At 45.1% G+C, this 15,511-nt stretch overlaps 3 protein-coding genes across 3 annotated transcripts; all 3 read right to left on the bottom strand.

Annotated features, from left to right (window-relative positions):
• Window positions 1-5,124: 5,124 nt before the first annotated feature.
• Window positions 5,125-6,435, bottom strand: GL218_02426 (putative aspartate-semialdehyde dehydrogenase; the record flags this gene model as incomplete). The annotated part of the gene is made up of 4 exons (XM_033578944.1): window positions 5,125-5,192; window positions 5,264-5,998; window positions 6,070-6,324; window positions 6,405-6,435. The coding sequence occupies 4 exons, from the start codon at window positions 6,433-6,435 to the stop codon at window positions 5,125-5,127; spliced, it is 1,089 nt and encodes a 362-aa protein (XP_033437814.1).
• Window positions 6,436-7,218: 783 nt separating this feature from the next.
• On the bottom strand, window positions 7,219-9,973 carry GL218_02425 (Protein arg-6, mitochondrial; the record flags this gene model as incomplete). The annotated part of the gene is made up of 2 exons (XM_033578943.1): window positions 7,219-7,277; window positions 7,342-9,973. 2 exons carry the CDS (start codon window positions 9,971-9,973, stop codon window positions 7,219-7,221), a joined length of 2,691 nt encoding a protein of 896 aa, XP_033437813.1.
• Window positions 9,974-14,272: 4,299 nt separating this feature from the next.
• On the bottom strand, window positions 14,273-15,136 carry GL218_02424 (Synaptobrevin like protein 1; the record flags this gene model as incomplete). The annotated part of the gene is made up of 3 exons (XM_033578942.1): window positions 14,273-14,298; window positions 14,352-14,583; window positions 15,044-15,136. 3 exons carry the CDS (start codon window positions 15,134-15,136, stop codon window positions 14,273-14,275), a joined length of 351 nt encoding a protein of 116 aa, XP_033437812.1.
• Window positions 15,137-15,511: the final 375 nt, after the last annotated feature.

Genomic DNA, 15,511 nt, shown 5'->3' with positions numbered 1-15,511 from the left:
TTATAACTAACTAAAGCATAATGTTAATAACATTGAAACTTCCTTGGCTTCAATGTTCTTATGTTCTTATGACTAAAAAGTTGTATCTTTTTTTAAGAAAGCGCCAATGGTAGGAAAGAGAAAACAGGAAAGAGGAAAGAGAAGGTCAAAACCTTAACCCCCTAAACCGGTCGAAACGTAAAGCGTACCGCCTACGCTCACACCTACGTCCATGCCCAATCTTACTAGGAGGACAGTACCCGACCCGGAAAGAGAAACCAGGCCGGTTTCCTGCTACGGCTTTTCTACTTCAGCTGTGTTACTTGAATATCAGCTAGGATTATTGTATGTATTACTCCAGTAGCCGGAAACTACATAATGTACTAGGCTACTACATACCTAGGTAGGCTGGTAGGCTGGTAAGCTGGTAGGTACATACTTCGCCCATCGTTTCCCTTGAAATGATAATGATGAGCATACCAGGCGACATGTCATTTCCTTCCCACTTACAAGAAATCCTTTAAACTTAATCGAAAAACCAGCCCCAATCGCGTGCCAAACCCCGAATCCACTTTCCATAATGCCAATACTTCTTCCGGCCCTTACCTGGGTTTCATTATCTCCTGTTTTACTCCTCACGTAACATAATTTCCACCCCCCCAAAGTCGTATCCCAAACTAACTTCACATAGACTTCACATAGACTTCACATACTATATCAAACATTACATCTACTTTATTCAGTCACATTCGCTATACCAACATACGAGATACCAGGGTTAAAACCTTCTCATTATAGAAAATGTCTTGTCGCATGCCAGAGTGTCATCGTGTCCGGCTGAACGGCTCAGCAATGAAGCTCGACCACGACAAGGACACTAGTCCTGGCGCCACATTTTACTACTGCTCCATCCACCACGTCTATCATTGCGTCGCAGTGAGGGCCCATCGGCGTCTTCCGCAGCCACTCTGCGGGGAGTGCGCCTGGCTCTTCTTCAAGTTCCCTAAAGAAGCCGCCAAGCATCCCGAGTCTGACATTACCGCCACCGTCGGGCCTGGTGACGTACCAGCCATCTCAACCGCGACTACTTTCAGCCGTAAAGATGTCTACGATCGCTTGTTTGACTTTCAGAACAACACATCGATCAATACTGGTTCTGTTGCAATACCTTTGGATAGAAACAAGCGTCCACTGTTAACCATAGAGGAGATACTAGACAATCTCAGCGAACGCGCGCGTAATCACCACAACACGTCACAGCCCAATAACTGGAAACATATTCGTCAGGCTACCGATATAACCAGAAATAGCAGAAAGGCTTCAAGTCGTATCAAATAGTATTCCGGGTCCGACGATTATGACACATATGTAATAGACGCGGATGGCGATGTCATCATGCAAGATGTCACATCTCCGTCAGAGCAGCAGCACAACCACCTTTCCACAATCCCTACTAGCAGAATTGTACACTTACCTATCCGACGGCGTTGCGACGGAAGCCGGAGTGACTTCCTACAATTTATACCATACGACAACCCGGCTGTTTTCGATGTGCAGCCAGCACAATGGCACCGTGTCCGTCGAGGAGTCTTCCTGTTCCGATATACGGACTATAGAGGATGGCCTGCCGTGCAGCCTACGGCGGACGAACGCCGCATCAAGGCGTATTTCAAACCCCTTGATACCATCGAGGGAGACCGGGGGTGCGACAGGGTACTAATCGAGGCACGCTGGTGGTGTTGCTGCGCCCAGGGCATCACATTCCTAGAACCAGAGCTACGATGGGTTCTAACACTCATTTTTGACCTAATTGGATTTCTCATCGAGAAGCAGTGTAATGCTACAAGAAACTCGATAATAAAGAGAGCCAGTGATCCGGTCCTTAAGCAGCTGTTCTGGGAAGGTCGGTTCTATCTCCACAGCTTAATGGCTATCGTTAAAGACATGAAGGAAGGGTTTGGCATCGAAAATTTGACGGTCCCCCAGTTGCCCAGTATTATGGAAACTTGATTAAATTGCGGTGATATGCTATTCGCCTTTCTGACTTGTCACAGCGCTATATGTCCTATTTTTGTCTGGGAATAAACTAGCATGAATTAAAGAAACAAGCGAACAAGCTATCGAATACTACTATAGTGCTGTCCATGCCGTCCGGTTAATAGTTAAGCTAATCGAAACAATACATAGTGACCTTCGTGATTTATCGTCGAGGGTAAGATAAGATTTACTCATGATGAATTTTCTCTCCACCTCTGGTCTTTGGTGACATACTTATTTACCCAAATACAGATAATACTAGATAAGTAGTATAACCCTGTGTTCTTACGTATAAAACACCTAGGGATATTGGATATGAATAGAATAGGGGTAAATGAAAAATCATATCTTCCACGCATAATCTATTAAGGAATATTTAAATTTTGCTTCACTGCCCGCCACTTTTTCTTCGCGCGTCGGAGTTCATTAGCTAATAGAAAGGTCTGTCTTTTCGAAGCTGTCGGAGCCGGTCCAGGTCCGTCACGAAAGTGACACGCTTATTCTTACTCTTGCACCGGAGTACAGTGGTATTGGACTCGGTTTGCCCATTTTGGGCACGTGTGCCGCCCGAAAGTGCATTTCGAGATGATACTTTTTGGACAGGAAAGGTGTCCTGGATCAATCCATCCCGAGTGGGTATGTTCTCCGTAGATGTATTTCTACCGGATATATCTTCGTTGAGCTGCCGTTTAGGCACCGGGGGTGTTTGTTGCAACTGCACTATATAAATAGGTGTTTATAGAAATGATATAGCAGAATTACAGGGCGGATTTAGGACGGGGTAAGTATGTCATCAATATGAAATGAATGGGCTTACATGTACATCTTGCGCCCCATGTTTTCTAAGATGGGTTCTTATCATAGGTGCCATGAAAAATATGAAGAATGCGAGAGGTAGACTGATTCCGTGTTGCGCGTAGGCTAGTACCACAATCACCAAGCTGAGCACTGCGATGCATTTGCCCACCATGGCACCAATCTCGTATCGCTCATCCATCGACTGGGCCCCCCACGCGCCCGCGCTGCAAGCAAGGAGGTTCCCGGCACAAAGTAGAGCTGCGGAAGTGAGTACGAACACGGTAGGATCTATAGATATCATGGTTTCTTCGCGCTGAAGCTGGAGCGGGTGGTATTGAGGGGCGATTGTGAGGGTTTGGGAGATAATATGACTGTGTACTTGTACTCGGGTGCAAATGTGAGTAATCTTATTATCCCTCGGGGCTGGTATGTGACGAATACCTGAGGTGTATTCATGAGTCGAGACGGTAGGACAAATGACAGTTTGCTTGGTAGCATTATTGACAAGACTTGAACAACTGTTAGGATTCTAGATAAGACATCTGGAACAAATGATACTCACAATATATATAAGGTATACAGTTCAAGCTTCCGTTGTTAGGTTTAGAGACTTCTTTTCAGCACGACAAAGTTGCTTCAATGCTTCCCGCCTTATCTTATAATAACAATATAGACATTTTATTTTAGGGACTATTTAAAAACATGTGCTATGACTTAAAATAAACACTATATCTGTTGATGGATTAAAGTTCGGCCATTCTTGAGTTTATACAGATACCGAAAAAGCCCCAGAAGATAAGAATCGAAGACGAAGTTATAAAGCGATAGAAATACAAGCTCATCCTTTATTAATTGCAGTTGATTCGCATTTATATGACGAGGCCTTGCTAACAAGTATATAGTCTTATAGATCAATTCAAAGTTAAAGGACGAGGGAAGCTGCTATAGATCCTGAACTAACGTGTAGAATATAATAGTGACCTGAAGCACTTCATTGTCATAGCGATGATTTCGTTTTCTGAAGGTTACTGACTGTGTTTCTATATCCGTGGAAGCTGTGCCCCGTTGCTAAGACCTTGACTATGTTTCAGCTTGTAACTATCATATCATCTATCTACTAAGACACTAATGCTTCCCCGTACTTATATGAATGACACTGGGAATTAATAGGGTGTGTTAACATCTAGGAGATTTAAATTTCGTAGGCTATACTTTAGGTAATCACTTCTATTAGTTATATGATAATTCTCCATTACGAGTTTAGTAACTGGACTCTAGTTACGTAGTTTGCTACTAATATACTTTAATGCATTGGTATCCTTATAATTCTCATAGGTATTTCAAGTCCATTCATCCACATGTTAGGCTTAGCTTATTGAAACCTAGAAAGTAGTCCCCAACCTTCAATTATAATTATAGGGGTTCTGAAGATTAGTCAGCTAAGCCTAGCATCAATTTACGAGGATATAACTTCGGCCACAAACACGAAAGAGATGAAGGGAAAAAAGATAAAGTAGTTTTCATGGGTTCGATATACGAAATAGTCTTAGATAGAATGAAAAAGAAGATTGTTAATCTAAGATTGCCTACAGTCGTCGGGTAAAAAGAAAATGAGAATGGTTAATTATAAAAGAAGAGCAAAAGTAAAGGGTTTGGCCGGGGATTGAACCCGGGACCTCTCGCATGCTATTGCGTAGGGTGTACCCTAAGCGAGAATCATACCACTAGACCACCAAACCATGTTTTGATTTAAACTTTGCTAAGCCACGATGGCCAATCATGTCATACAGTTGCTTTTTGGCGCTTATATTGTTTCATCATAGCCCCACTTAATAGCGCGAGCCTAGGTAGGTACTTTAGTAAGGGGCATCACACACATTACCCCTTAACAACAGAGCAACACACAATCTAAATTGTTTTAGGGCGTCACAACTAGTACCGGGCGAAATTATGGCCTGATAAGTTTAGTATGACCTCCTTTGCTAGGTAAACCGAGTGATGGTTTCGAGGAATGGTAGTAATTTAAATAAGTCATCAAGTCGTAGCTGTTAAGGGTAGACGCAACATCCAAATCGAAGCCATGTTTATTACTCCTCATAGAATAGGAACTAATATTTAAATTTTAGATTTATGGTAGATTGAGTCTTATGTTGCACATCGACCGTCTCTTTTTGAATAGTTACATACATATCTACAGATGTCTGACTAGATGTCTACCTCCTTTTTGTATCTTCCCAATGCAAATGAACCAATCAACCAACCGCCCAAAAACGCCCATAGATGCTAGCTAGCAAGATGCTCGCTCATCGTCTAGATGAATCCTTTCAGTACCGCCGCTTCCGCATTCAATATCGAAGAACCTGCAGCTCCGATGACAGCTGTAAAACATGTTAGTTTTACTCATTACTCCGCATGCCAAGGGATGGGAGGTGAAAAAGGGGAAGCTTACTGTTATGGCTCAGTGCGACAAACTTGATATCGAAGATCCCGCTCTCGTCCTCGCGCACGCGACCCACGCTAACCGTGTATCCACGACTCAAGTCGCGATCGAGCCTTGGCTGCGGACGGTCCGGCTCGTCAAAGACCTGGATGCTCGGGCGTGGGGCACTCGGACAACCTAGCTTCTCGGCCTCGCTGACGTACTCTCTCAGGGCAGCACGCACATCCTCCGCACTCGGCGCAGGCCTGTTCTTGAACCGTAGCGATACACAGGCCGTATGTCCGTCAAGCACCGGAACGCGATTACAGGCGGCAGACACGCGAAGCTCCTCCTGCTCGACGAGCGCAGTGGCGTCGCTGTTGATGCCGCCGAGGATTTTGCGCGCCTCAGTTTCGAGCTTGTCCTCTTCGCCGGAGATAAACGGTACCACGTTGTCCATGATATCCATGCTGCTGACGCCAGGGTAGCCGGCACCGGAAACGGCTTGCATGGTAACAACGCTGACGGTGTCGACGGGGCCGAACCGCGCCTGCAGGGCCGCGAACGGGATCACTAGACCGATGACTGCGCAGTTCGAGTTACACACCAGGAACCCCTTCTCTAAGCCATGGTGTTTCCGCTGGTGCGGGATCAAATCGAGGTGTGGCAGGTTGACAGTAGGAACGACAAGGGGCACGAGGGGGTCCCGACGGTAATTCTTCGCGTTGGAGAAGACGGCTAGGTTTGCCTTAAGGAACTCCATCTCTGCGGACGCGACCCCGTATTAGTCGATTGGACTAGACTATAAGATAAATAATAGTTTAAGATGAACGTACCGATCTCGCCAGCAACATCTGAGTCCAGGCCGCTGAAAATGACGTCGCAGTCGGCAAACTCGCTAGACTTGCACTCACGGACGACAAGCTCACCAACGGAACCCATGGGAGAGGCCTGCTTCCATCGTACGGCATCCTTATACTTCTTACCGGCAGATCTAGACGACGCTCCTACGGCATGAAGGACGAAGTATGGATGTTGAGATAGGAGTAAGATGAACCGCTGACCCACGGAGCCGGTGCAGCCTAACACGCCTTTACATATCAAGCATATATTAGTATATGACTCTTTCTTGCCATTGCCGTTGCCATTGACATTGAGGAAGAGTTCTTACCGCATTTCTTAGTAGGGAATTGGGAAGCCATTGTCGTTTGTGATCTATTCAACTAGTGTGAAGGTCAAATTCTTAGGTAGTGTTAGATATTATCAACACCCTTGAAGATTTATTATTTATAGGTATTTATTATTTATAGGTGTATGGTGTATAAGTAGATTTATACGGATTCCGGAGCGCATGTCGCAATAAATCGGCTGCTTTTTGCTGCTTTGTTGCTAAAAATTTGCCCCGTTTGCCCCGCCAACACACCCCGCCATCCGCCATCGGAACACTCCTTCAGGGGTTTGTTTAGGACCCCACTACGCTAAACATGCTAAGCTACCCGGTTAGGCAATTGGTTTATTCGGTGTCTGGCCCCCCCTTTTTTGAGGTCGTTCAAACGGCGTCTTCTAACGGACCCTGCCGTTTGCTATTCACAGAAGCCGAGTTCAGGGTTTCCTGACTTGATCATCTGATTCTAGACTTCAAGTCTCAATAGCCGATTAGTCCCAATGTTTCGTATCTGAAAAAGTACCTGTATACAAAAGTCTCGCTTGAATACTTCATACTCTTCCTAGAAATAAATGTTATAGATGTTATAGATGTTTTAGGTGTCTGCAGGCACCTATGTTAGATACCGGGTAAGATAAATATTAATTGGAGACATTAGCAATGGAGCATATCGATTCTACTAAGGAAAGATCCCTTAATCATTTAGGTTCACACCGAATTTATGAACATTTTTTTTAACGCTTCGTACGGCTTCAGTATATACAAGTTTTACATCGCCAAGCGTTCAATCCCGAGAACCCGCTTCCTACAAAAAACACTTCTATTCCATTGGAGGTATACCTTCAAACTCCCCATACCCGCGAGCCAAGTTCATATTTTCTATTATTTGTGTTAGCATCTTCTAATCATCCCAAGATTTGGTTTTGTAGATCGGAATACTCACGTAGACATTGTGTTGCGGCTCCCTTGAGAAGATTATCGATTGTCACGCAGATGACTGCTCGCTTCCCAGAACTGTGAACCGCGAACCCGCCTATCTCAACACCGTGCTTCCCGCTGATAGCCTTTACTGATGGCGCCTCTCCTACCACTTTGACCAGCTTCTCGCCCGCGTACCTATCTTGGTACATTTGTCTGATATCTCGTGAAGTCATTGTCTTATTTAAGGGAATGTTAATTGTGTGGTGGATGCCCTGAAACCACACTGCGACGTGTGGGATGAACCCTACATCAACACCGAGCTGACTGCTAATCTCCTTCTCGTGAACATGGTCGGTCAAGCTGTAAGGGATGATATTGTTGGTTAGGAGCTCCACGTTGTTTTTCGAAGAAGGCTTAGTGCCTGCCCCTGAATACCCAGAAACTCCAAAGACGGTAGGCTGGCCGCCGAGAAACTCCACGAGAGGAGCAATACCAAGCTGGGCTGCTGTGGCGTAGCAACCGGGGTTCGAAATGTGAGTGGCCTGAGCAATGTCGGATCGCTTAACCAACTCAGGAAGACCATAGGTCCACGATTTATCGAATCGATAATCAGCGGAGAGGTCAACAATTATGCTGTTATCTTCCCTAGAAGAAGAAGATTCCTTGGCCTTGTTGATAGCGTCAACGTACGGCTTGCAAACACCGTTCGGTAACGCCATCACCCACACATCTATTTTACCTTTCTTCTCCATTTCGTACACATCGTCGAAGCTTAGATTCTCGTAGATAATTTCTTTTTTTGTATAACCTTCTAGCTTCTGTCCCGATAATTCTCGTGATGACACGTGACGAAGTTCGAAATTGGGGTGCGTGTTAATAAGGCTGATCAGATTCTGTCCAGTGTAGCCTCGAGCGCCAATCAGCGCGACCCTAGAGGGTTGCGTATTTGATGCATGCTTCTTGCCGTACGGGGGGTTGGGGTTGGTCTCTGTCGCAAAGCCTCTGCGCGATCCGCGGGAGAAGGCGCCCATTGATGTAGCTCCTAAAATAGAACGACGGGCAAGAGTAGAGTAACCTCGAGCCTGGTTAGCCGCGGAGCCAGAAGCAAAGTGTGCTCGTAGATTCTCAGAGGCAATCTGGGCTGCCCGGTGGAGCCTCGACTCCAGGTTGGAATCGCCAAGCATTGCCCGGCCGTGAAGGGTAAATTCTCTCATGAGCTTGTTTAATTCCTCTCCAGGCTCGATGCCGTACCAGAACATGACATCGTTACCCCTGACAATGCTTCCGTCGGCCTTGCCGAAGAACCATGTAAGGTTTTCATCATCGGCCTTGACAGTCCAGACTAAGCTAGGATATTCCTTCTTAATAGCAGCAAAGAGGTTGTCAGCGACGTTTGTCAACCAGCCAGACTTAGTTATCGTCAAAGTGGCCAAGGTCGAATATGATTGGTCCGGAGCGGGGTCGAGGACAACCGCAAGAGCCTTCATGGGTTCGTCGAAATAAGCCTTAAATTTCCGTCCGCTCAAAAATTCTAAGTAACGATCCACCGTAGCCCTAGCATCACGGACCTCGCGATCCCGAACAAGCACATCTTTCAACTTTTCAAGATCGCTAAAGTCCGCAACGCTCTCTGCAGTCATCAACTTATCTCCTCGGCGAATGAGAGTACCGGCCCCGGAATCTGTGAACAGCTCCTTCTGCAGGTCAGCAGGATGTATGATGGCGACGCTAGACGAACGCGGAAGGGTCTCCAGAAGTTCCTTAATCTCGCGTATCTTTAATCGGGTTCCAAACTTGCACCAGGGCTGTGACATGATATGGTCGTATTCCTCATCGAGATTGATGGCAGAGATCTTCTGCACGTTACCGTCAAACAACCCACCCTTCTCGCTAAGATAGACAACCTTTAGCGGTTCGAGTTCGCGAGCTAGTTCTCCCGCTGCGACATCGGCATTGACATTCAGTACTTGGCCCTCTCTCGTCTCCGCCATGGAAGTAAGGATAGGTAGATAGCCGTTCTCTATAGCAGTTTGAATGGGCTCCTTGTTAACTTCGGTGATTTTTCCAACGAACTTCCATTTATCCTTGTTGAGATAATCAGCGGTGAAGACGCTCGAAGTGATGGGTCGAGCGCGGACGCCCATCTCTTCTAGACGCTGAACGAGCTTCAGGTTTTCCGCTAGGAAAAGTCGCCTCGCAATTCCTAAAGTCTTGCCGTCGGTAATACGAATTCCTTCCTCAAACTGGGGTTCGACACCAGCATCCTCGAGGAGCTTGTTGAGCTGAGGACCAGCACCGTGGACGATGATCGGGAAAAGTCCGACATGGTATAAAAAGGCTAACGATGAACAGAGTTCATCCAGATAGTCGGTCAAGATAGCACCTCCAACCTTAATCACAGCGAATTGCTGGGAGGAGACGGAGGAGAAATGGGAAAGGTATTGCTTGACCTCTCGCTTAGATCCGACATTGTTAAGCACCTGTATAACGGCAGCGCGCGTAGTCGAGTCGTTCGATCGGGCGGAAGAGTAAGCAGCTTGTGATGTTCGCAGGGAGAGGCTTGTTGCGACTGCAGGAGTCAGAAGAGTGGCTCGAGGAGAGACACGACGAGAGCTAGCCCTCACGGCTGCTCGTAATGCGCGTACCGGCAGCATATTGTCAAGATGTCAAGATGTCAAGAGTCGAAAAAGCGAACGACTAAGTCCTTAAGTCCAATTGACACTTCCACGGCCTATACAGCCGTGGTATCACGACGGGGATCAAGCTGTCGACGACGAAGCTTTGAAAAAACTTCGAAGGGAGAGGAACTAAATTAAACGAAGAAGTGAGTCAGTTTATATTCAGAAGATCATAGACGAACACAACGCTGAGAGAGAAATACAGAGCGTAATAGACGGACCAATTGAACTACTGAAGTTTAATTACTTGAATTGACTAACCTAGAAGAAAATTAAAAGTTGCTATGTGTAAGATTTTCAAGTTCACATTGTTAGAATACTATGGAGGAGGGGCAGATAAAGTGGCCATGATACTGTTATCCTTGGAGAACTTTGTACCGTGACCAAGGAAAAAAAAAATCAAAAAAAATTCTTGGACTTCTTACGACGCCGAAAACCGCAGTCATAGCCAATTGAAACTTGGAGAAGCACTAAAACCATGCCCTTGCTAGTAGTTATACTTAAGTACACTAAATACGCTAAGTACAGAACCCCACATAAGTATGTATGTAATAGGCATTTGATTAGAAGAGTCATTGGAAAGTATGTAGCAGAGTAGTTACCTCTTATGCCAGGTATTTAGAGGTAGTTGCCGTTTGCGGTACCACATACCACATACCACATACCACATGCAAGAAATATCTACAACTTCAAATAGTAGCATCCTCTTTTAGCTAGACTCTACGATCGTCGCATCGACACACCATTATCATCCTTGGTCGCATTCACTCAGGCCTCCAAGCTTTGAGCTGCAGCAGATCCAAGAGCTTCACTACCGTACCTTACACAGCCAAGAATGTCGAACATCCAATTAAGTAAAATATTTCCTATCATAAAACCTAGAGTAACCTCGACAAGTCAGTCCCTTATTCTGCATGGCCACTTGACCTTGAAGATAACCACCCGTGGCCGAGATGCCGGGTAAGCCAGGAGCTTGATCCATTCAGTATGGATCGATGCATTATTCAAAAAAAGCACTCAGCTAGATGATTCCCCAGTCTAGTAACCCGGTGACACATACACGCACACACACACACCTCATGCTCGTTGCGGTCGAGGTTGTGTGCCGTACCTATGAGACTATCCAACGTGCTCAAACGTCGATCTGGAGTCTACGCAAAAATCCCGCCGCATTCATAAAAGTCGTACTGGCGCTTACGACGGCATATCTTGTATTTTATTCACCTGCCGGCTTTAAACGAGAGGCAGTGCTCATGCAGTCGGATTGGTCTCCCCGGCGTAACGCATACCGAAGGGGCATCTCTGTATTCACCTCTGTACTACTTGATGCTGAATGTTAGGGAATACCGAGTCCCGGCTACTATGATATACAGTCAAATATTCTAGCGATATACTAACATCAAGTTTCTATCTCCAACATTCTCCAAAAGCTGCATTATCGGGAATTTGGCTATTACCGTGTGCAGCCGGAGCCAGGTTCAAATTTCACTGATCATAGGACCTCATGTTGCGTTGCTATTCCAAGGACCTCAATCTAACTACATCCTTTCGTCCTCTACCTATCCGTCGAGACACGTCTGTTTATTTGCCGATGTCCTTAAGTATCAGGTATGTTTAGGACAGGCCACTTTCGGCTACCGAACTTAGAAAAAAGGCTTTGTATAGGTAGTCAGCCGGAACTATTACCCCTGATCCTTATACCTTGTGGATTTACCAATTTTTTACCGTTGCTACCAGGACTTGAGAACATTTCTTCGGTGACTCTGCTGAAAACGCAACGACATCGCGTATAGATTCTATGAAGGACTGTGCCGGATCGCTCTCTACCTTAACTACCTACCTATCTAGTACATCACTAATGCTTAAGCAGATAGGCTGAAAGGGCTAATTGTTGGGCGCCGGGGCAATCAGGACGCCTATCCTTCGATCACCGCTGGTTTATCGCCACCCAATTTAAGACACGAAACGCTTTATCTGAACTATGAGGGTATTCCCTAATTATTAGAGACTTATGCTGAGATATACGGTCGCAGCTCCGCTGGAGGGATATGGCTGTTCAGAATATTCCCTTCCCATCGTTCTCTCTTAGTCAGGGATTATACACTCTTGTTTTTAATCAGATTACGGTTTTTCTTTAAAAAAAAAATGTCGTCTATTACAAAATAGAGGTGTCGAACGAGATTTCAATACGACCATCGCACCGCAATCCACCCCGGCACTGGGTTGCTTGGTACCTATACTACGACTCACCGCCCCTTTAAGTCAGATCTACATCGAGTAAATAGCAAACGCTTCCCACATGGAAATACTCAATTTAAGCGCCTCCTAACAGAATCATGAACGCCATTAGACTATCATGCTTAGTTAAAAGTATTTGAATGAGACCCTCGGAGCAGATCAGAGACGCCTTCGACGCGTGCAGCACCACATACCCAGATCGCAACTCACTTCTTTTCATATTCCATTGTTACATATAGCGCCCTAAGGAGTGTGTATAAAAGCCAGTACCGGTTCATGACGAAGCAATGACTATTATGATATGGCAAGGTCCTGCTCATTGTAGAGTCCGAGATCTTTATTTTGCGCTACGTGCCTCTTAGTTCCTACCTACGGAGTGACGCCTGCATTAAATTTTCTTACTATAAACTACTTAGACTTTACGAGTCTCATTTTAATGGTTATCATGATACTATGCTATCATCATGATCCAGTTTGTCATAGGAAGAAGCAATAGAAGGTAGAGGACTGTAATAAAAGCTTAAGCCCCTGTTAATAGACACCATCTATAGACATCCTAGATTGTAAAGAATAGACGGCGTGTACTCTAACCGTGAACCATATTTCGCGCAGTTTATGTATATAGTCTATCTCATTAATCAAGACATATATGAACAAGTAGGTTGTTCATATAACTGGTACCAATCTAGGCACTCTCATTATTTCGCTTCGTAATGAGACAGCCATAATATTAAGTTAATTGCTTTAAAGCAGTATCATAATGAAATTTTCAGGCTTGACTATAGTTAATTGTCTAAGACAATATATGTGCCTACTAGATCGATTTTATAAAAAAGCAAGCTCCTATCAATCGAGACGTTCTATTGTTACTCCTGACGTCATCTCTACCTACTTCATTCACCACCTAGCCATCCTTCACCAATATTGTAGAGATATTTCTTTGATTTTAGTTAGTTGGGATCCGAGACCTTCCAGACTGTCCCCTTAACTGGCGCAAGACGGCACCCCATTTAGTAGTCATTAACATCAATAAAAGGACAATACCTTGCGACATACATATATAATAAATACGATTGGCCGGTTTAATAATGTATACTTAGTTAATCTCCCTCGACCAATATTTATGCATCAATACTGTAAATAGTGGAGGTGTTGCCTTATGCTAGTTGAGGACATAGTGGACATTACCTAATGCAAAGATTGGCTAGATCAGGGTACCTCTTATATTTCTTTCTATCGTATACCTACAATTCATAGATATCTCAATATTTAATAGCTACCTAAAGTGGAATAGCCGTAGCATTAACTTAGAAAGTTAGTGTATTCCGCGATCTCATAAACAGGTACCTATGCATAAGATTTAATTCGAAAACCTATTTGTCATTCTGGAGATAGGGACTACTGGACAATGCAAACCACCTGCTCGTTTCCAACTATCCAAGATTAGGTTAGACAAAGAGCTGAAGTGATGACCGTAGATGCAACAAGTAATGAGTGGTAGGTGACACCGTTCTAGAAACTTTAAAATGATTACGGCGTTTATACCTTCGAATATCATATAGCGATAATCAAAGTCTTGAAGCTATTAATTTCATATCTATGCGGCTACCATAATTCACTACTCATAGAGGAGGCAAAGAACACATTTGCAACAAGATCAAGACCAGGAATAAGTAATTAGTTTATACGCCAATAAGCATCGATCTTAAGGGGGTCATAAGATATCTTAAATTAGTCGAAAAACGCCTCGCCATCATACATACAAGTTTGATTCGTCCGCCGCTCCGTCCCTAAGGGTGTGGTTAGGGCGTCGACGGTATCCTAAGCGTTCCGAATTCGTTACGTTTGCAAGCCAAAGAAAGACCGGCCAAATCAAAGACAAACTCCTCTCTGTGCTAGCGATTCCGAAGAATTTTTCATGTTCGGCGTCGTCAAAGTGCGTCTACTACTGCTCGTAGCCTGCGAGACTCAACCCGTCATTCATGCCATCAAGTCGATCAGTACCTGATGTACCCAGTGATGTACAGTGGAATTAAATTAGACCTTGCCCTGGCTTGCGAGGACTGTAGAATAAATTAGAACGGGATTATCCCTAAGTGGCCGAGTTGCAACTTACCGGAAGGGATGACAATAACTAGAATTAGGATGATGATACCAGCAATCAGGCACATCCTCATTTTCATGTCCTTCCACCACATCTGCTTGCGAACTCTGTTGGCACCGCGGCGGAAGCCCTGGGCAGAGACGGCTAGATTGTCGGTCTTATCTTGCAGGGCATCGAGACGCTCGCCACGTTGGGAGACCTTGTTGATGTTCTCTCGCATAACACCAACGGTGTCGTCGATTTGCTATGAAACTAATTGTTAGCTTAAATTAGGTACTTTGACTATTTATAAATCGCATTCTGCTCCTAGATTCCAGGATATTACAGTTCGTATTGCTTGCGGCGTCGCGAAAATCGAGTGAATATGCCAGAAGCCTGACGCGATACCCTAGTCCGTGATGTAGCGTTGAGAAGTAGTTTGTAAAAAGGAATCCTTGGTCTCAAATCTTCCGTCATAAACTATACACGTGTGCGCATCCCTTTTTTTATTTCCTCACTACCCATCGCTAGAATAATGCGTTTTAAGTATTGGGATTGATTATTCCGTAGAGTTGTGATGATTAAGATAGATATCGTTGGGCATAAAAGGAGCTGGTCTCGTAGCATTCCCTCGTCGCAATTGGTCCTCCAGATTGGCTATCGATATCTCGGGGTCCAGGAGCAGAGGCATCGAAAATTAAATTTAGTCGACGAAATAAACTTACAGCTTGTAACGCCTGCGTTCGATTGTTGCCGCCCTGTTGAGGTGCGGCCTGGCCGCTGGGGATGTAGGGATCATAGGGAGCTTCGTTCGACATTTTGGCGAGTGATGATAAAACACGGTCGGGTTGGGTTTGTCAATAAGGAAGCGAATGTTGGTCGAAAGCGGCGCCGGAATAAATACAATACGGATAGTATTTTTGTCGCGGATGATGAGAGTTGGTATTGGTTTGATGGTATGAGTGTGGCAAAGGAAGTTGGGAATGGGAAAAAGCAAAGAGAGGTTGGAGGGAGGCCGGAAGTTAGAAGTTGGGAAAGTTGCGAAGGCTAAAGTTGTATCCGAGACGCTTGGTTGTCTGGGAACGCTGGAAGTTTTTGGTACACTGGTACTTCAATTGGTACCTCATACACTAAGCTCGTACCTAAGGGGGCGCGCTAGCATCACCCCATCAATCACCCCGGCAAAGGCGACA

The sequence above is a fragment of the Daldinia childiae genome (genome assembly GCF_008694065.1).
Source record: "Daldinia childiae strain JS-1345 chromosome Unknown Scaffold2, whole genome shotgun sequence".
Classification (NCBI taxonomy): Eukaryota; Fungi; Ascomycota; class Sordariomycetes; order Xylariales; family Hypoxylaceae; genus Daldinia; species Daldinia childiae.
Note: the sequence above shows the minus strand (reverse complement) of the source record. Positions and strands in the feature narration are given on the sequence as shown.